The sequence below is a fragment of the Prionailurus bengalensis genome, chromosome B1 (assembly GCF_016509475.1).
Source record: "Prionailurus bengalensis isolate Pbe53 chromosome B1, Fcat_Pben_1.1_paternal_pri, whole genome shotgun sequence".
Taxonomy (NCBI): domain Eukaryota; kingdom Metazoa; phylum Chordata; class Mammalia; order Carnivora; family Felidae; genus Prionailurus; species Prionailurus bengalensis.
In genome coordinates this window covers 162,445,761-162,466,863 of record NC_057344.1, presented here as the reverse complement: position 1 = coordinate 162,466,863, position 21,103 = coordinate 162,445,761, and the positions used below count along the sequence as shown (strand labels likewise).

Here is a 21,103-nt window from a genome sequence, read left to right as displayed (position 1 = left end):
ATAAAATGCTGTACTTGATTTCCTCTGTGATATATTACATGATGAGGAGGTAACAGGTTTATTTTTCTTCAAATACTAAATGGCGTTCTTTCAACACCTTTATTGACAATTTGAGCTCTCTTCCCCCTCTTGACTTTTGACACCTTCTTATCACATATACAATTGTACTGGGTCTGGGTGTGGGCTAACCATTTAGTCCCAACACTTTCTAACCTAAGAAGTAGTTCTAGAAGACTTCCAGGGTGGTGCTAGCTCTTGAAGAGAGTTCCTTAAGAGACAGAGAAGGGAGAATAAACATCTCAAGCGCGTCCTTTCTGAAACCAGCCAGTTATTTTTGTAAGCCGAAGGTGAAGTTGGGTTTTCCGTTGGGTGGCTGTGGATAATAGTTTCTTCCTGTTCTATTTGGTTATAATCAGCTAAAGGATTCATTAACATCTTCCCTATGATGAATACCACAATATTCGTGAATGATGGCGAGAATGTGGATCTGATTGTCGAATATGAGGCATATCCCAAGCCTGAGCACCAACGGTGGGTCTATATGAACAGAACCCTCACTGATAAATGGGAAGATTATCCCAAGTCTGACAACGAAAGTAATATCAGGTAAGAAAAGAGCCTTACGCTGAGGATCGGATGTTTTCCCCGTCTCTCCTTGGCTTACCAGGGCCTGTGTCTGTGACCCTTAGATGTATGAGAAGACACCTGGTGTGGAAAGAAGTTTGGCCCTGCTTCCTGAGTCTTTAGACCAGTATTTCCTTTCGCTTTGTGATTAGAGCACGCACGGAAGTCCGTGCCTCAGTTTTCTCACTTGTGAAATGGAAGATCGTTTGCTCCCAGAGTTCTAAGGCTAGTTCCGAGCAGTGACTGGCATGTGCTAGAGACACATTGGAATCTTTTTTTTTTTTTCCACAGAAAGTGGAGAGTTAGTGCCTTGAATCCTTTTTTTTTAAAAATGTAAGGTAACTGAAGCCTCATTCGGTAGCTCCGGGCCGGGTAGTGAACCCAAGTTCTGTCATAACACACACCCCTCTCATTTGATCCTCAACAGATTTATGATGAAAATAGAAGCAATCATAAAATAGTAACAAGTAAAAGAAAACTAGTGAAGAAAAATAAATCCAATAAAAGTGATTTTAAAAATTAAAAGAGTAAACTAGGCAAAGTAGCTTCCTTCTTGTAAGCTGCAGGTGCTTTTGAGTGTGCTGCACTAAGTACCTGACGTATAGTGAGTCAATAATTTTAGTCCTCCACAAGACCCATGATCAGGCACTCTTATTTTCATCATTTCTGTAGAAGAGGAAACAGACACAAATGAGTTAAGTAACTTGACCAAGATCAAAATGGCTACCAGAGGTAGATGCCCACTTAGACTTTGTATTTTTTTCCAGTCAGAAACTATGGGCTGTAACAGCAATGTGGGTGAGAGATGATGTTGTCATCATGGAAGGGTGGGAAGGAAGGGAATGGATTTGGGAGGCATCCAGGCCACCTCCACAGGAATACTCAGTGGTTGAGGGGGTGGGAGAGAGAGGTAGCTGCTGAAGATGTCCCTTCGGATCCTGTGTCCATCAGCCACGTTGGATGGCGAGGGGTGATGCCATTCAAGGAGGAGGAAAGGTTGGCAGGGGCAAATACTGTGAGTTTGGCTTGGTGTTTGTTGAAATTTAGGTTGACCGTGGGCTCTCTAGTAGGGATGTTCAGGTAGGAAGTATCCTAGGTCAGGTTCCCTCGAAGCAGAGCCTGAGACAGGGATTCTGGGTCAAGGGCTTCATTAAGGGGAAGAGAGACCTTCCAGGGAGTAGGAGAGCAGGGCGGGGAGGATAAAGGAGGAAAAAAAGGATATGGGTGAGCAGTAGGCTGATCTCAGGGGTCCGCTGGAGCTGGCTTTTTGTCCCTCTCCATGGGCGGTCACTCATTGCTGTAGACCTGGATCGGCAGTCAACTTTCAAGTGGGCCTAAGTGTCCAAGGGCAAGACTTGGGAGGACGTCACAGGGGTGAGTCATCATTAGCTGTACCCACAGGGCAGGGGTTGGGGGCTTGAAAATAGCTCTGTAGAGGAGGCGTAGGACTGAGAAGTCTGAACTGGAGGTAAAGATTTGAAAGTTGTGAGCAAACAGCGGGTAGTTCGGTGCGAGAGTAGATTGCTCAGGGTCACGTCAAGACGGTTGTGTCCAGGGCTTCTGGCAGAACTCCACACTCTGTCTACATAGCCATATCTGCCGGCCCTGCCATAAAAGAGAAGCTTCAATGGCAAGTACTACGAAGGACTCTAGGAAGAGGTGCTGGGCATGGGAGGAAAACCAGGAGATTATGGAGTTGCAAGAAGGAAGGTGAGGGCCCACGGTGTCGACTTTGCTCTCTGCATGGAGACAACTCCGTGTAGATGCCTGCCAGGCTTGGGTCCTTCCAGGTGAGTGTTGTGAAAGCACAGCGGGGCAGGTGAGCTCAGGACACCGGTGGGGAGGAGACTGAGTGAAGGACCATGGGCAGAGAGGGACCACGGACAAGAGGCCAGCCAGGGACCGGGAGGAGGCTGCATTGCCTCTCCCCACTCAGCACCCTCACTGGGCAGCCATTTTTGTCCCAAGGTAAATATAGGTGTATATGTTTATATTTGCTAATGTGGATCTTGTTAATTAACTGAGTTAAGCGAGTCTTATTTTTCCTCAAACAGGTGTGTATTTCCAGACAGAAATGGTGGATAAGACACTCACTTGAGGCAGGCCCTTCACAAGTGATTGATTTATTGCCTTTTTTTTTCCCCTGTGTGTGTGTGTGTGTAGATATGTGAGTGAACTTCATCTAACCAGATTAAAAGGGAACGAAGGAGGCACTTACACGTTTCAAGTGTCCAATTCCGATGTCAATTCTTCCGTGACATTGAATGTTTACGTGAACAGTGAGTAAAACAAACGGGTCCTTATCTTTTTATTTTTTATTATTTTAAGTTGTGGCTCGTGTTTGTAACAGCTGCAGAACTGAGCTCATTGTGTGCTGTGTAAATAATGTTTCATGATAATTTTGACCTTAACAAAGACCCCGTGGTTTGGTGGTTGGAAGAATGTGTACGAAAGCCAATTCCTTGTCCTACATCTCGCTGACCGCACGACCTTGTGGAGGGCGCTCAGATTCTGGGTTCCGCCTTTGAGGCAAACAGAGGAGCCCTAGAGGTTAAAAATAACTGTCGTTTGAGGGAAAACGTATTATTATTGATTGTTGAAATGGGGAGGCAGAGGTTGAATGAGACCTGGATTATGGTGTTAGTTAGGTAAGAGATGCTATCAAGCTCTGACATGATTTCTTTGTGACAGTGCTTTCTTTTTCGGGGTTGTGAGATTATTTGTGTTTTGATTGTTCTCCTACTAAGACGAAGGCAATATCGATCCAGCTCCATAGGACTCTCCTGCGTAGCACATGGGTACTAAGGAGAGGAAGCAGGTGGTTTAGGATGGGAGGCTGGCTTTGGACATGGGAACCGGAACACCTGAGTCCTGCCCCGCTGTGGCCCTCACAACATCTTGGAGAAATGTCTTTGCCCAGAGGTTGAGGCCAAGGGAGCATGCTCACCAGCTGGGGCTTCTGCTGTGTGCTGGGCTTTTCCCCTGGCTCTACTCTGGGGGCCTATCTGCATTTCCAAGGAAGGATAGCAGGTGCCTGCCATACCGCACCAGCCAGGGCACCAGGGCACAGGAGGGCTCCAAAGACACAGAATTCCAAGGAGTGGCCAACAAAATGACCCATTGGAATTAGCTGTCCTGGGTGTGTGTTGGTGGGGTGGGGGGTGCGGGGGGGATAAGGAGACAACCCGGAACATTCCCTAGGAGACAACTTAGTCACTGTGCTGGGCACTTCCTGTATGCTGGTGAGAACAAAGAATGGGCACCGGTTTCTTGTCCTGAAGGAGCTTGCCTGCTCAGAAGTGAGTTTACAAGTTCATTGATGCTGAAGCTCCGTGGTATGCGGCAGGTAGCATGATCCATTTCAAGGGTAGACAGGAAACAGCTAGTAAGTGCCATTTAGGGCAGGTTTTTGATTGCTCTTCTGGAGTCTTTTAACTAGACCTTGATTTCCAAGCACAAGATGTTCTTACGTGTTTACATCAAGAGCGTCACGTCTGTGGAGCTAAACAAGTTTCTGAACTACAGGCCTTCTCAGGATCCTTACTGTGCTGGTGTGTGTTATGCCTCCTCAGGAGGGCGGGTAGATGCTGTGTGCAGCCCAAGCTTGTTTGACCACAGAACTGCCTCTTTTTTTGGAGGAAATCGTGTTAACATCTCAGTTCCTCTGAACAGCTTTGATTATATGGTATCTCATTGGCCTGCATTCCAGACATCTCCAGATTAATTCAGGTGTTAATCAGAGGAGTTTAGCATATTACACATGGGCAAAATGATCTGCTTCTGCAAAATCTCAATATTCGAGTAATTTGAGACGGTTGCAGGTAAATCAGTATCCTTACAGGCTAATATGCACATTGTCCACACAAAACTCAATTTTTGGGTGTTCTGGTGCAGTGTTTCCCAACTATCTGTGGTAAAGGACCTTTCCTTTTTTTTTCCAGTTTATTCTGGCCCAGTACTTTCTATAAAATACAGTAAGAGCCAGGATGCCTGGGTGGCTCAGTCGGTTAAGCATCCGACTTCGGCTCAGGTCATGATCTCATGGTTCATGGATTTGAGCCCCGTGTAGGGCTCTCCACTGCCAGTGCAGAGCCCATTTCGGATCCTCTGTCCCTCCTCTCTCTCTCTCTCTCTCTCTGCTCCTCCCCTGCTGGTTCGTTCTCTCTCTCTCTCTCTCTCTCTCTCTCTCAAAATAAAGAAACTTAAAAAAAATATGGTAAGAGCCAGTCACTAGGAAAGTGAAATGAAAAAGAACAGACATATGCAAAACCCACGTTTGATTTTTTTAAATTGTGAAATTCAATAGATAGAAAAATTACTCTGTCAGATTGCTCCTTGTAAATGCTTATTATCAGTTTGTGTACTTAACTCTCGTTGACCAGGAACAGCGGATCATGGCCATGGCCTGCCCCACAGACCTCACTTTGAGAAGCTCAGTAGTTGGGAATTTTATAAAATGAAGTGCGTTTTGCGTCTCTCTTTCCCTGGCTTCAAGGTCAAGGAGACTTTGAGATCTGTCTCTTTCCCCTTTTTCATGCTTCCATTTGCTAGTCTGGTCTGCCGGTTAGCCGTGAGTCATTGACCTTAGAAAGATGTCCCCGAAGTCACCCTTACTTTTCTCTGGTGACAAAATTGCTGCCATTTTACTTACCAGGCTAATTTGCCATCCAGCAGGATCAGTGTTAGTCACCTCTGCTGGTGAACTCATGCTTGTTTTGAAACTGGATAAGAAACGGCATTAAGCTTTGCAAATGAACTTTTTCTCGGATTCCCCGTTGGTGCAGAAGGCCTTTTGTTTCTGCTGGGGCCTGGGTCACAGACATGCACCTAACATTTCCTGAGCTTCTGCTTCATGACACTGGGCACACAGACAAGAGTGTTGTCTGACCCCGTGGGTTAAGGTTCTTCAAGAAATCTTTCATTAATGTCAGTTCATTACAAACACTTAACAGTAGCCATTTCTTTTCACTGACCTTCCACATTGGATTTCCTTATCTCCCAGTTCTTTGACAGAGGTAGTATTTGTTTTTAAGTTTATTTATTTTGAGAGAGAGAGAGTGTGTGTGTGAGCAGGGGAGGGGCCAAGAGAGAGGGAGAGAGAGAGAATCCCAAGCAAGTCCTACACTGTCAGCAGGGCTCGATCCCACAAACTACCAGATTATGACCTGAGCCAAAATCAAGAGTCGGGCGCTTAACCAACCGAGCCACTCAGCTGCCCCTGACAGAGGTAGTATCTTTGTGTGAAACTCAAAAACATCAGACCTCTGGTGAAGTATGCTCGGTTGCTGTTCACAGATCAAGTTAGCTAATTTCTTTGTTGATTTTTTTCTTCTTTGAAAAAGATTTTTTTAATGTGAAATTTTAAAGGCAAATGCTAAAAATAGTTTTGAAAGTTTAAATTGGAGAGTTGTGTCCATTTTGACATAACACTTTAGCTGAGCCAAATCCGTATGAAGATCTACTGTGTGATTTATTCTGTAAATAAGCTTAGCCCCAAGGATGAAAGGAATTGTGCTCTGCAAAAATTAGAATTGATAGAAATCAGAATAATAAATGCATGATATTAGTGCAGAAATTCAGTGACTTTTACTCAGTGGCATTAATGCGTAATTGCGTAATAGATTCAGCTGAAATGCTTATGAAAATCCATGATTTTGAATGGTTCAATGTTTGATGGTTGAAAAATTCACTTGTTTTAAAAACTCCACACATAGATTTGAGTACCCTGAGTGTGTGCATGTGTGTATGTTTTAATTGCTTATGTGGGAGGCTTTAAAAAATACCATGTTCTGTCAGTTTGTGTTAGAGAAAAATATGTAGCATATTAAATTTGAAAATGTTTTAAGTCTGTTTTTAACTTCTCTAACCAAGCCATGATTTACATGGGTCTGTTCTGTTGACTGTTGGCTCTGTGGTATTAAAAGTGGTTTATAAAGGCCAGGCAAGAGCTATAACATGTTTGCCATTTTTGAGCAGAACTTCCAGTGGAAACTGATGGGAGTTTTCGCTAAGACACAACAGAAGAGGGGCGCCTGGGTGGCTCAGTCGGTTAAGCGTCTGACTTCGGTTCAGGTCATGATCTCGCCTTTTGTGAGCTCGGGCCCCACATCAGGCTCTGCGGTACAGGGTCTGCTTGGGATTTTGTCTTTGCCTCTCTCTGCCCCTTCCCCACTTGTGCGCTCTCTCTCTGTCTCTCTCAAAATAAATAAATAAACTTAAACACACACACACACACACACACACACACACACACACGAAAAGCCGGTGACTCTTTGCATTGAATTTGCATTACTATAATCACCCTTTAACTGCTTATTGAAGATGCATACAGAAATCAGATTCTTAGTTCTCTAAAGAAGTTTGATATCTTGGGTGAGTTAAATGTCTGTTTGTTTCCTTTGTCGATTAAAATTGGGAGGAAAGTAGCATTCTAAAATGTATAGAACTATCCAAACGTGTTTTCTTATATATATACGTATATGTATATATACATACATGTATATATGTACGTATATGTATGTATATATACGTGTATGTGTATATATATATGAAGAGAAAGCACATATATGTATATACATATAAAAAAGAGAAAGCACTTTATTATGTCATTGTATTCAGATACAATGACATAATAAAGTGCTTTCTCTTTTTTTTAAGTTGATTTATTTTGAGAGAGGAGAGAGCGGGAGTCGGGGGTGGGGGAAGAGAGAGAGAGAGAGAGAGAGAGAGAGAGAGAGAGAATCCCAAGCAGGCTCCGTGCTGTCAATGCAGAGCCCAACACGGGACTTGATCTCACGAACCACGAGATCATGACCTGAGCCAAAACCAAGAGTTGGATGCTTAACTGACTGAACCACCCAGGTGCCCCAAAAGTGATTTCTTATTTTTTTTAATTTTTTCAACATTCATTTATTTTTTTTTTTTTTAATTTTTTTTTTTGAACGTTTATTTATTTTTGGGACAGAGAGAGACAGAGCATGAACGGGGGAGGGGCAGAGAGAGAGGGAGACACAGAATCGGAAACAGGCTCCAGGCTCTGAGCCATCAGCCCAGAGCCTGACGCGGGGCTCGAACTCACGGACCGCGAGATCGTGACCTGGCTGAAGTCGGATGCTTAACCGACTGCGCCACCCAGGCGCCCCAACATTTATTTATTTTTGAGAGAGAGAGAGAGAGAGAGAGTGTGTGTGAGCAGGGAGGGGTAGAGAGAGAGGAAGACACAGAATCTGAAGCAGTCTCCAGGCTCTGCGCTGTCAGCACAGAGCCGGATGTGGGGCTCGAACTCACGGACTGAGCCGAGGTTGGATGCTTAACCACTGAGCCACCCAGGTGCCCCCCAAAAGTGCTTTCTTAATAGGTACTACTCTTTCCAAAATTCCTGGAGGTATAAGAAAGATGACACCACTGAGATTCTATACATGGCCTGTGATACTCCATTGGAAACTTCTGGTCTCCTTGCCTACAATAAATGTCACACGGTAAGGTTTTTACCAGATCCAGCACAAATAAAAGGCCAAATGTACATTTAAATTATCCACTTCTTTTTCTGTCACCACCCAATATTCTTGAATATTTCGAACCTTATAGCAGACTTAAGTGTTAATCAGTAATGTACATATTTTTTACGTTTATTTTGGCATACACTTTCAAATATCCCAGGTGAGTCCTGAAGTAACCTACACAACTGTGAAAAGAAAGTATGATTGATATGATCATCAGTTATGTATCAGTTATGATCATATCAGTTATGATATGATCATATGATCAGCAGTTGGTTTTCAAACCTCTGGAATGATTTTAAGAAGGTCCAGTAACTTTTTTTCCAGCTTTATTGAGGCATCACTGACAAAATTGTAAGATATTCAAAGTGTATATATGATGATTTTGATGAATGGAAACATTTTGAGAAGATTCCCCTATCCACTTAATTAACATATTCATCCCCTTACATATTTACCCTTTTTATTTTCGGTTTTCTGGGTTTTGGGGGTGGGGGGAGGGTAATTTGTTTTGTTTTTTGGTGAGAACATTGAAGTTCTACTTTCTTGACAAATTTTGATTATATAATATGGTGTTGTCAACTATGATCACAATATAACTCGTTAGATTCTCAGACCTTATTCATCTTATACCTCACCCTTTGTACTCCTTTAATACTTCTTCCTAATTCCTTCATCCCTTAGGCCCTGACAACCCTTTTGCTACTCTTTTTTGATGAACTTCATTTTTTTTTTTTAAAGACTCCATTTAAGTGATCCCGTGCAATATTTGTCTTTCCATGTCTGACTTATTTCATATAATACAATGCCCTCTGGGTTTATCCATGTTGTCACAGATGGCAGGATTTCCTTCTTTTTTAAGGCTGAGTAATATTTCTGTGTGTGGGGTACACATTTTATTTATCCATTTATCCACTGGCGTGGATCCACTGAGCACTGGAGTGCAGATGTCTCTTGAAGGTAATGGTTTTGTTTCTTTGGGATATATACCAAGAAGTGGGATTGCTGGGTCTTATGGTAGTTCTATTTATTTATGTATGTATGTATGTATGTATGTATGTATGTATATATTTATTTAATTTTGTTTTTATATTTATTTATTTTTGAGAGACAGAGACAGAGCTCAAGTGGGGGAGGGGCAGAGAGAGAGGGAGACACAGAATCGGAAGCAGGCTCCAAGCTCTGAGCCATCAGCACAGAGCCTGATACGGGGCTCCAACCCACGAACAGTGAGATCATGACCTGAGCCAAAGTCGGACACCCAACCGACTGCGCCACCCAGGCACCCCTGGTAGTTCTATTTTTAATGTCTTAGGGAACCTCCATGCTGTTTTCCAGAGTGGCTGCACCAGTTTGCATTCCCACCAGCAGTGTGTGAGGCTTCCCTTGTCTCCATGCCCTTGTCAACATTTGTTATCTCTTCTCTTTTTGACAATAGATGTGCTAACCGTTTGAGTGAGACTTTCATTTTGGTTTTGATATGCCAGTAACCTTCAAATGCCTCTTTAGCACATTATCTGATGACATTTCCGGGCCAGCATTATGATTCTAAAATGTGTGGTAAATGATATCTAGGGGCATAAATAGATCTCTTTCCAGTCTTAAAGGTCTCCCCTTTCAGGACAAACCTAGCCAGTGGAGTCAGAGTACTGTGGTACTCAGGTGGAGGTAAAGTAAGGCAGACAGGACAAGTGAGATATGGAGAACTCTGGGGCTTGCCCTTCACCAGTGGGCATACGTGGAACACGTGGCAAGTTAAGCTAGATTGGCTATCCAAATGACTGCCAAACTGTACCAAGTCAACTCTCAAAGTTTCCAACTCTACATTATTTACAGCAGAGTGTTAACGGGGCTTGAAACAATTTAAGGAAATGCTAAATAATGCATTATTTTCACATCACCATATCATGTAATTAACATCCTGTCTGGCATGAGCAATTACTTATAGATCATACAGTGTACCTGTCTCAGTCAAAGTAGTAAATCATCTGGAATAAGGCCTCTTGAAGAGAAAGTTTCTCTTTGACCACATTTGCAAAATCTGGGCTGCCTTTTATGTGTTTTTGGTTATAGTTTTTAAATTTTTTTTTAATGTTTATTTATTTTTGAGACGTAGAGTGTGAGTGAGGGAGGGGCAGAGAGAGAGGGAGACACAGAATCCGAAGGAGGCTCCAGGCTCTGAGCTGTCAGCACAGAGCCCGATGCGGGGCTCGAATTCCTGAACCGCGAGATCGTGACCGAAGCCTAAGTTGGACGCTCAACCAACTGAACCACCCAGGCACCCCTGGTTATGGTTAAGTCTACTTATGAATGGCTAAACTATCCTTCTTCTAGGGGAAGCCACTCTAAGGGTAACTCCCTGCAAACAAGGTACATGCCAGCACGTTCGCCAAAGGCGAGGGCAGACCTGTCAAGTTGGCCATGTAGATAGAAGGCTTAGACTGCCTGCCAGCAAGACCTCTGGGTCACCCACCCAGTGGGAGGTCTCAAGAACCTTCCCCCAGGATGAAATGGTAATATGGGGTGGCCTTCAAGGATTGCTCATTTGGGGACTTTGGGTCTGTGCCTTTCAAGATCCCCAGGAGACAAGAGCAGTTACTAGAACTTTGCCTCTTTGGAAGGTGGAAATGTTTTTCTGCCTTCTAAACTGTCAGCCATTTTTTAAGGATTGCGATGACCTTCCAAACATTTGGGTGTCCAGGCCATACTTATGTTAGAGGCTAACCATTTTAAGGCAAAGCCTTGAGCGGCTTTGGTCTTTAGTGTTTTGTTTTTCCTATTAGATAGATTCTATTAGGTCTTCTAGATTAAAGTATTAGAATTCTTAAACATTAAATAAAGCCAGTGCTGAATAGAATCCTTTCTTGATTTATTTATTTGCTTTTGAGGATTTGCTGTAAGGCTATCCCAGTAACCAGAAATGTAGCATGGCTCGTGCAGACATTTGTGTACGTGTGTTTTGAAATTAAAACAATTTTTTAATTATAAAATATTGTGTGAAGCATAGTTCTAGAAAAACTAGAAAATGTGAATAAGCAAAAATAAGCACGTTTTAATTATGCCTTTTAAAGTTCATTTACTTACCATTGCTAATATATCCCTTACTGTGTATATGTTCTTCGTGACCATTTTTTTAGACTTTTTTTTTTTTTTAATAAAACTGAGGTCCTACTGCTTCGCAAGTAAGCTTGTGTTTTTGTGTTGAATAGTGAATGCATTGTACACATCTTTCCACGTCATGAAATACTCTTCCGCAAACTTATTTTGGCATCTCATTGCATGGATAGTGCGTAATTTTTTTTAACTCATGTCTATGGTGCGATTTTGAGACTTTGTGTAGAATGGGGGATGGGACACGGATGATGTGACTGGGGTTTTAAAGAAACCCATCAAATGCTTATTTAAGGTTTATAATTATCTTGTTTAATCTCAAATGAGCGACCTTGCCTAAGTGCCTGGGAGTAAATAAGGTTATCATCTGTCATTATCTTTCATGCTCCCATGTCTTAAACATATGTCACAGAAGATGCACTGTGCTGGCTTTTGGGACAGTTCTAAATTAAGGAATAATTTTCAGATCTTCTTAGCGTGGTTGCTAATCCGTGTAAAAACAGTTGCTTGTCTTTTTACATTAATCTTTTTGTAGGTAGTGTGTATTCATTTGCAATATCTGACGGTGTCTGAGCCCTGTTTTTATTTTCTCTTCCCGAATTTGAAATGAGTTTTTGTTGTTAAATTGCTTGGGAGTTACGAGTGTTGTTTTTGATGTGACACTTTAATATCTCCTTTTCCTAATTAAGAGGGTCTCTGTGGCTGCAAGAATTGCTGGAGACACTTAAGTGGAAAGAAAAAAGGAATATCATGGCAACCTCCTTTTAAAGTAGAATTGGAGGGGCGCCTGGGTGGCTCAGTCGGTTAAGCGTCCGACTTCAGCTCAGGTCACGATCTCGCGGTCCGTGAGTTCGAGCCCCGCGTCAGGCTTTGGGCTGATGGCTCAGAGCCTGGAGCCTGCTTCGGATTCTGTGTCTCCCTCTCTCTCTGCCACTCCCCCGTTCATGCTCTGTGTCTCTGTGTCTCAAAAATAAATAAAACATTAAAAAAAAATTAAAAAAAAAAAGTAGAATTGGATTCTCTTATATTCTAAAAACATTTAGGATATGCGTTGGTGTCATTTTTCCTTCATGTCGTATAAGAAAGTTGGTCTGGTGGGGTGTGTTGCTAATTTGGGGGATCTAGTTAAACACAGCCTGCTTGAGAACAGGCAACCTTCTAGACTGTTAAGGCCCTTTGTTCGTATGATCTGGCCATTCTTTCATGTTTATGGTAGAAAAGCAGGAGAAACAGGTTTAAGTTATGTAACCATGTAAACTGCCAGAATTGACCCTGAACTTGGGGCACACTATTCAAAAAACAGCATGAATTCCTCTTCATATTAGTGGAACTTCTCTTCTATGGAAACTTCCTTTCCAGTTGAGCCAGGGATGTTTTTACATCAAATTAGCCGCCTTCAGTTATACATGTATTTACAGGTTCACCTATAGCTTAGTGGAAATTTAAGCAAACCCACGAAGAGGTGCATATTTTTCCCATGAGTTAGATGTCAGTAACTGTTCTCCTCCACTTCTGAATTATGTGGCAAAATGAATTCAATGCTTGTACTAACAATTTTATCACATGCCTGCACTCCACGCGTGTGTCCACATCCTCCTGCCCCATGTCTGGGTCACATGGCAGTGGTACCCCTGTAAATTGAGCCTGGGGGTTCTGGTTGAGGAAGGCTTTCTGCAGGCAGTTTTATTACTTTTTAATTATTTGAACTTAATCTTCGTTAATCCCAATCTCAGGATTGGGAGATCTTTAATGGCTGTTTAGAACACAGATTGGCAGACTGTAAGACCTGGGGCCAGATTCAGTCTGCAGCCTATTTTTTGAAGGGCCCATACACTAAGACTTTTTTTTTTTTTTTTTTGAATGGTAGAAAAAAAATCCCAGCCTAAAATATTTATTGCCTCACCCTTTCATGGAAACTTAGTTTACCCCTAGTTTAGAATATCACTTTGTTAGGAGGGTGTTTTTGCTTGTTTGTTTTGATTTCTGTTTTTAATTTTATTTATTTTGAGAGAGAGAGAGAGTGTGTTAAGGAGGGGCAGAGAGAGAGAGAGGGAGAGAGAATCCCAAGCAGTCTCTTCATTGTCAGTGCAGAGCCCGACACGGGCTCAAATTCATGAACTGTGAGAGCATGACCTGAGCCAAAACCAAGAGCTGGAAGCTTAACCGACTGAGCCACCCAGGTGCCACTGTGTGTGTGTGTGTGTGTGTGTGTGTGTGTGTGTGTGTGTGTGTGTGCATGTGTGTGTTAATGGTAGATACTCTGTTAAAGATACCTGGATACAGGCACCTATAGTTGAAGTTTTATTTCATTTGTTAAACAAACTTCTATCAAAGTGCCCATCTGCCAGTTTCCGGCGATCTTTAAGAATGTGTAAAACAAAATATATTTTCAATATATCTATTCTGGGGAGATTTTTAAGCAGAAGTAAAAGTTAACCTGAATTGTTTTCTACTCCTATTTTAGCTGACTTAAGTTCCTTTATCGTAACAGTGTGGTGGCAGGAATACAGATTTGACCCAGGCACAAATAGTGAAAGATTGCTACAAAGCATTGCTATGTTGCCATTAAATACCAGCAGACCTACAGTCATAAAAACAAAATGCATCCTTATGAGCCCTCTTCATTTAGTTTCTTTATTGTTTGGGGACCTAAGTTCATGTTCTTTGCTGATTATAGAGCGTGGGTAAATGTGCATGCGTAGCAGGAGCCGGTCGAGGTGGTCGGGGGCGAGAGGAGTTCAACTCCAAAATGCTTCTGCACCGGTTACTTGTGCGTCTCCTTTCACCCCCACCCCAGCTCCTATTATCTGTGCTGTGTTCTTAAAAATTTGTTTTGTTCTTGCTTTCCGTATGGGCCTGATGGTGGTAACAAGGAATATTTTTCAAGATCACATATTTCTGGGGTAAATCAGCAAATGGTTAGGATTTTTAATTGCATGAGCCATAAATTCTCAGTAGAGTCATTAAGCACTCTGAAATCAGCCTACAAGCTGATCAGTGTTGTTGGAGACACTGGAATGACTCAGGTCCATGAAGCTTTGAAAGGAGAAAAGGCTATTTTCTTAATCTCCGCAGGAAATACATAACTCATACACCTCTTAGGCTTATCTAAACCTCCAACTTGGGAGGAATTAGGGAATGTGTCATTTGGTATACTGCTGATTGCCGAATATCTCAGAAACCACAGCTCAGATTTAACCTGGAGAATTGCAGAGTTATGTATCTTTAAAAGCAAAATGCATATTTAATGCCTTACACAGTGCATCGAGGCACTTACAAAATGCAGATGAGCCCAGATTTTCATTTTTAGGAATCAGATTTATACCTAGCTCATTCTTTATGCATTAAACATTTTCATAGTGCAACTTGCCATGTAGAGCTGAAACTGTACTCATGTAATTTAGCCTTTTCAAAATGAGGTCTGTCATCACCAATGTTAGGACAGGGCTGGGATTAGGGTGAAGCGCCTTGGGTGCAAAATTTAAGGAGGTGCTCGCTGACTGTGCCAGCCCTATATTTACAAACCTTGAGGAGGGTGAGTGCCTTCTTAAAATCCACACCCTATGTGTTTTTCTGGCCTCACCCTAGTCCCGGCCCTGATCAGGGTCTTTCGTAGGTACTTTAAGAAGGCACATTGCTGGGTCAGATCCTCAACTTACTGAATCTCTGGGATTGGGTTGGGGGGTGGGGGAGGGGGCAGGAATCTACATTTAACTTCTTAGTGCTTCAAATGCACATTGAAGTTTGGAGGCCTTCTGAGCTTGGTTGGCCAGGCTAAGGACCAGCTGGATGAAAGCTCCCTGTTAGCCTTAGGTTACAACTGGCCTGAGACAGTAACTTAGAAATCTGCCCAATTAACCAGCACACAAGAACAAGTAGGCCAGCCGGACCGCGCCACTTGCCAGGCCTGGCCGTTGTGTAACTGCTACCAGGTGTCACGCTGGAAGGCTTGGATCTTGATGGTAGCCAGAGCTAAATGTAACTGATTATGTAATTTTGAGCTGTTCCAATTTTTTAAATTAAAAAATGGTTTATTGGTTCATTATTAGCTCCGTGTTCGTTGTAAAAAAAAAAAAATGAGAAGGTAAGTCGAAAGAATGAAATTGAAACTCTCCGTAACCCAGGGATAACCATTGTTAACATCTGAAGTATCCTTTCAGGGTTTTTTTTCCCCCCCTACTGGATTTATATTTAATTCTACTGAAAGAATCTATCGTGTGGCATTCGGAAGGATGGGTGACAAAACGAATGTTGGTATAAGGGCACCTGTCTTAGAATCTCGATTCCCGTCTAAGTCCTATCCAGTTATCTTTCCCATCTCTGTGTCGACCCTCCCCCCTCACCTTGAATCTCTGCGCTAAACAAAAATTCACATGAACAGGTAGATGTGTGGCTGTCTTACGGCCCGCTATTGCAAAATAGTGGAAATGGTGCCCCCCACACAGGGAAGTCACTGTTAGTCTCTTCTTCTAGGTCCCTTCTTGTGATTCTAATCGAATTCCTTTGACTCTGGGGACCTTGTTCTTTTGGAGGGGAATTAATTGTCCACGCAGCTCTGCCCCTGCTCCACATCCGAGGTACAGTCAGTAAGACGTGGTTCTGCCCTTGAGTACGTAGAGTCTGATGGAAGAGGCAGACCAGGATGTCGTATAAGAGTGTCAGGTACCCTCACATGCTGCAGGAACAGGGAGGAGAGACCAACCAACTTGGCTTTGGAGAGTTGAGCATGGCTTGAAAAAGGAGATGACACTTGAATGGAGTCCAGACAGACCTGCCGTATGGCGCCTCCCGTCTCCAGCAAATAGCATTCTCCTAAAGTTCCACTGTTTTTTTGTGTTCTGTCCTACTTTTCAGCCCAGTCACACAGTTGCCCATGATAATTAAATGAGACTTGCCAGATGGATGCTTTTGCAAGACGATGGCTCGTCTTCTTGCTCTATTTGTGAAAGCTGGCATTGGATCCAAACTCTCAAGGAGGCCCCTACCTTGAGATTGCTTTGGAGTGCCGCTCTTTCGTGCATATTAGCCAAATGGCCTGCCCGTCCGCGGGGCCAGGCTGAGTGGCAGGTGGGTGTGCCATGCATGCGGACACTCTGATCCCTGCCAAGCTGTTTTGCCTGCAAGGAGGTGAGGTGCCGAGAGGTGGTTCTATAACATTCCCTTCCTTTGAGGGAGTTAGCTCCTAAGCTTCCGATCTGTCCGTCTTAACCTTCTCACCACGTGTATTTTCCCAGTCAGTTGCAACATACTCGATGTCAGATTCCCAGTGCGTTGAGTTACAACACATACACGTTATCACGTTATCTCAAGCAATTTGTACGTCACTGAAGAGAGTATTTAGAGTGGCAAATACAGTTAAATTAGGCGGTGGCAAACTTGATTCACCAAGGAGGGTCGGTACTCTGAATCGAAAACGATAACTGAATCATTAACAAACTAATAACAAATAAATCTATTTCATTTCTGTGCATATCATTCTTCCTTCTTGGTGTGCTCTATCTCATTTAATTGTCATAGCATCGCTGTGAAATGGGTACGGTCATTATTCCCACGTTACGCACCAGGAGGCCTGATGGAGGGCGGGTTCCCGGTAAGTGTGGGCGCCCTTCTGCAGGCCCGGCCGCCACGTGTGCGGCCCCCCATAGTTCTGTGCCTGATGCTGTGCTAAGGATTCAGGGTGAGCATCCCCTCGTCCCTGCTGTCGGATGCTCACAGTCTGGCCTGCTCGTTCTCGAAGGGTTAGCAGTCCTCCAGTGTATCTCCAGGAGAACAACTGAACGTAATAAGTTCATTTTCCTTTCACTTTAGAAATCATCTCAAGAATTTGCAGTGCTTTAGGGCACTCTGGATTGAATACCAGTTGATTATTGTCGCTACCCAGAAATGTCAAATTAGAGCATGCCTGCTGATACAATTTACTTTTTCAGTGATTGTACACAGGTTTAGGTGTATGTATGAATAAAACTCTCGGGCTGGCTTCCTGTTACAATTTTCTGTCCATATTTTGCATTTGAAGTAAAACTTTGGAGTTCAAAGCCCGTATTGTATTCTACTCTTCTGTTTGGGTTTCTCTGTAAATAGTATGATTCCGTTCTTTCATTCACACCCATTCCCTTCTGTCCCAACCCCCCCCTTCACCCCCAAAAGAGGACCTTCCTGAGATGGGCAGAGGGGACTTCTTCTTTTCCTGGAACTCCTCTTAATTTCATCCATGCCAGTCCGTGCCATAACTGGAAATTCCGATGGCAGGTTCAGTGATGTGAAATTCTGGTGGCAGGAATCTTAAACGCGACTTCCACCTTCCCAACAGTCTGGCATCCTAACGTTCGGATTAGAAGCCGTCTTTCCGATTGCCCCTCGCAGGACACAGAGACCCTGCCAGGTGGTCCTGCAAACCCCACTTCAGTCATCCCCGAACGGGGAGCTCTCGGGGACCCCCACGTCTGCAGTGTGGACAGTCCACGCTGGGGTTGGGCAGCTCTTTGTAAGCCCCTCCTGGTCTGATCCTCACTTCTGCCTCCCTCCCTGCTTCAGATTCTCCCCTTTGAATGTGTTCCCTCCGGGTCCTCTTCCAACCTCAAGAAAGTTCTAAGGACTTGAAAGCAAGGGAGGGAGGAAGTCTTGGTGAGGTTTTCCAGCAGTCTGACGTATGACCGTCTCTCTTTTCCTGCAGCAAAACCAGAAATCCTGACTCATGAAAGTCTCGTGAGTGGCATACTACAGTGTTTGGTAGCTGGATTCCCGGAGCCCACAGTAGATTGGTATTTTTGTCCAGGAACTGAGCAGAGGTGAGGTGATGATTTTGGGTACCGCTTGACATGCGTAAGGGAAGGACCGTAATTTAGTTGAATTTCAGATATGTTTTCAGATTTTTTTTTTTTGGAAGCTTTGTTTATTGTGTTCTTCTCTCCACGTGGCTTTGTAGGGGGCACAATTGCTATATTTTTCGTGGGAGACATTAATTTTGTTTGCTGAAAAATGATTACCGAGCGACTTCTCTATTTTGGTGGTTATCGTTTGGATTTATCACGCAATTTCTAGCCTGCAGGTAGATAAAGCAGTTTTCCAGGACAGAGTAATTAGATTTCCATTCTCTACACAGGAGGTAATGTGTGTGGGAAACGTGGCTGCAGTTACCACGAAAAAAATTACCTCAGAAGTTAATTGCCAAGTTACCAAAAAGTAATGATCGTGCAGTTACAACATACATATGGCATTTGTAAGCTGCGTGTTTTTAAAAGGTTTTCTCCTTGATTAGGTGCCCAGCCCCTGAGCAGAGCACATCTGGCATTGTGTTTTCCTCTCCCTCGCAATCTGCACTTAAGCCTTAAATTGTCCTTTCACATTACCTGAAGATGAAAATGGGGTCAACGTTGCTGTTTTTATCCATCAAACGCTATTTTGTGCTCCGGCTTTAAAAGCCCAGTGTAACATCACCACTGAATAGTCAGGATAATAATAGGAATTTTATTTTTCACAGAATAGACCTCTTTATCACGACGAGTTGGGAGAGGTTACGTAGGATTGTTGTTTTCAGCGGAGTTTTAGTGGAATGTTTTCTTTGGGGAACAATAAGGAGGGCTCGAGACCCCTGGAAATGCCCCGGCAGTGGCAGTAACCCCAGCAGTTACTGTGATGTGTGCAGCAAATGTTTCTGGAGGGCAGCTGTATGCTAGACGCCAGTCTGGTGAACAAAACACACCTGAGTCCCAGCTTTGTGAGTTTATGTCTAATGGGTAGAGGTCCGCAAAAGATGAAATGAACAGCTACCGTAATCGGGTGTTAAGTGCTAAGGGGAAAAATAAAACGAGGTGAGGGAATAGAAAGGTATTGGGCGTATGGAGGACATAATTTAAAATAGGGTCGTCTGGGTCTAGCCCCTGATGGGCTTTGCTGCCTGGAGTACGAGCCGATGGTACAGCTTCTGTCTCCCTACATGAAACCTGGAGCTGCAGGGTCTCAGCCGCTGGGGATTTGGGGGCCGCCCTGTCTTCATCCTTGTAGACTTTAACTCTTTCCTCCTCTAGGCTCTTCTTTTTCAACGCTCATGTACCGTTGAAACCGGTCATGAAACCGCTCAACGGAATAGGTGTTTGAATCGGGATTCGAACTCCTGTCTCACTCCCTGGATCTTCTTGTCCACCATGCTGTTCTTTCTCACTGTGCCAGGGAACCTAGTGCCCATCTGTGCTCCCGCTGTTGGTCGTAAAAGGAAATTCCTGATTATGGGCTGCTAACTTAGTTTGAAAAGTATGCCAAACCCATTGTATTTCATGATGGTTGATCTTTCTGGAGTAAATCGGGTTGTTATTTTTCTTCCCTCTAGATGTCCTGTTCCTGTTGGGCCACTGGATGTGCAGATGCAAAACTCATCTGTATCGCCGTCTGGAAAACTAGTGGTTCAAAGTTCCATCGATTACAGTGCTTTCAAACACAATGGCACAGTCGAGTGTAGGGCTTCCAACAATGTGGGCAAGACTTCTGCCTTTTTTAACTTTGCATTTAAAGGTAACAGCAAAGGTATATTTCTTTTTAATCCAATTTAAGGGGATGTTTAGGCTCTGCCTGCCATATCAGTCATGATTTTCAGTCCATTCCACCAATGGCCATGTCATTTCTGGTAATTTCTACATTGTACCATGCCGTCATCAAACTCACTAAGTTTCATTCTGCACTGTTTGTTAATAACACGTATGTAGTGATTTTAACTGCACACTTTATATTTACATGTGTCTGTGCACATATGTATGCATGCATGCACGTGTGTGTGTGTGTGTGTGTGTGTGTGTATAAAATGAATCGCATATTTCCAATCATTTCCATTTAAAGGGGGTAGAGAAAAAAAATAGGGGAGTATGTTTACCTTATAGCCAAACATAACCAGAATTAGGGCAATTTAGAAATTTAAATTTAATTTAAAATTTTAGTGATTTAAAATCACATTTTAATACGTCACCAGGCACTGTATCAGAAAGCTAACACTGACTTTTATGAAGTCACGTTAGTGAACTATTTCTTTAATGTCTGCAAAATTTGAATCATGAGTGACTGACTACCTCTGCTAACATAAGTTAAATGATCCTTGTGGACAAATTGATGAATTGGTATGAAGTTAGAAGACAAAGAAACCGGGCACCTACATTCTTAGGGCTTAGTTTTTGTTTTCTTGAGTTGGCAAAGATGTGTGCCAAAAAGTCGTGTGTTTTCAGTTTTGAGTAATGAAGGAAGAATCTTCCATTGTTCTTCATCATAGATTTTTTTTTTTTTTACTCAGGCAATGAAAGAACATTTTAAAAATGTTTTCTTACAATGTTTTCTTGGTTGTAAAAGAAATTCTTGCTCAATGTAGAAAATTTGGAAAATGCAGGGAAGCATAAAGAAGAAAGTTTAGACCCTCCAGAAAGGAAACTTCTTAAAGCTGTCCAAAGCAGGAATTTGGTTGAAGTACAAAACTCATTCGTATATTGTTTTTTGTTGACAAGCGGCATAAAATTATTCTTGTGCTACAGAAATCTCAACCTCCACAGGAGCCTGGTTTCAGTTGTTATTTGAAAAGATTCCTTTGAATAACAAGAGTAAGATAATAAGCGAGGCAAGGAGCAGAGAATGCCCATGGCTTTGAACCCTGCCATGGGCTGTTAAAATGGGAGATGGGCGAGTTTGGGGTCAGGTGGTTGTGGTAAAGATCCGTCCCTGCTAATAGATTGTGATTCCACATTCCCCTTTCATTTTAGAACAAATGCATCCTCACACCCTGTTCACACCTTTGCTGATTGGTTTTGTGATCGCAGCTGGTATGATGTGTATTATCGTGATGATACTTACCTACAAATATTTACAGGTAATCCTTCCTTTGCTCTCTCCCCTAA

At 43.0% G+C, this 21,103-nt stretch overlaps 1 protein-coding gene across 2 annotated transcripts in view; it reads left to right on the top strand.

Moving 5' to 3' along the window:
• KIT (KIT proto-oncogene, receptor tyrosine kinase) overlaps positions 1-21,103 on the top strand; it is an 88,349-nt gene that overhangs the window by 52,953 nt on the left and 14,293 nt on the right. Inside the window, exons 6-10 of one of the 2 annotated variants that reach the window (XM_043572625.1) lie at positions 417-606; positions 2,788-2,903; positions 17,908-18,022; positions 19,561-19,742; positions 20,969-21,075. In XM_043572625.1, coding sequence (XP_043428560.1) covers positions 417-606; positions 2,788-2,903; positions 17,908-18,022; positions 19,561-19,742; positions 20,969-21,075 — 710 coding nt within the window. Of the gene's footprint in view, positions 1-416; positions 607-2,787; positions 2,904-17,907; positions 18,023-19,560; positions 19,755-20,968; positions 21,076-21,103 lie in introns of both variants that reach the window. The other variant, XM_043572623.1, reaches the window with a different exon arrangement.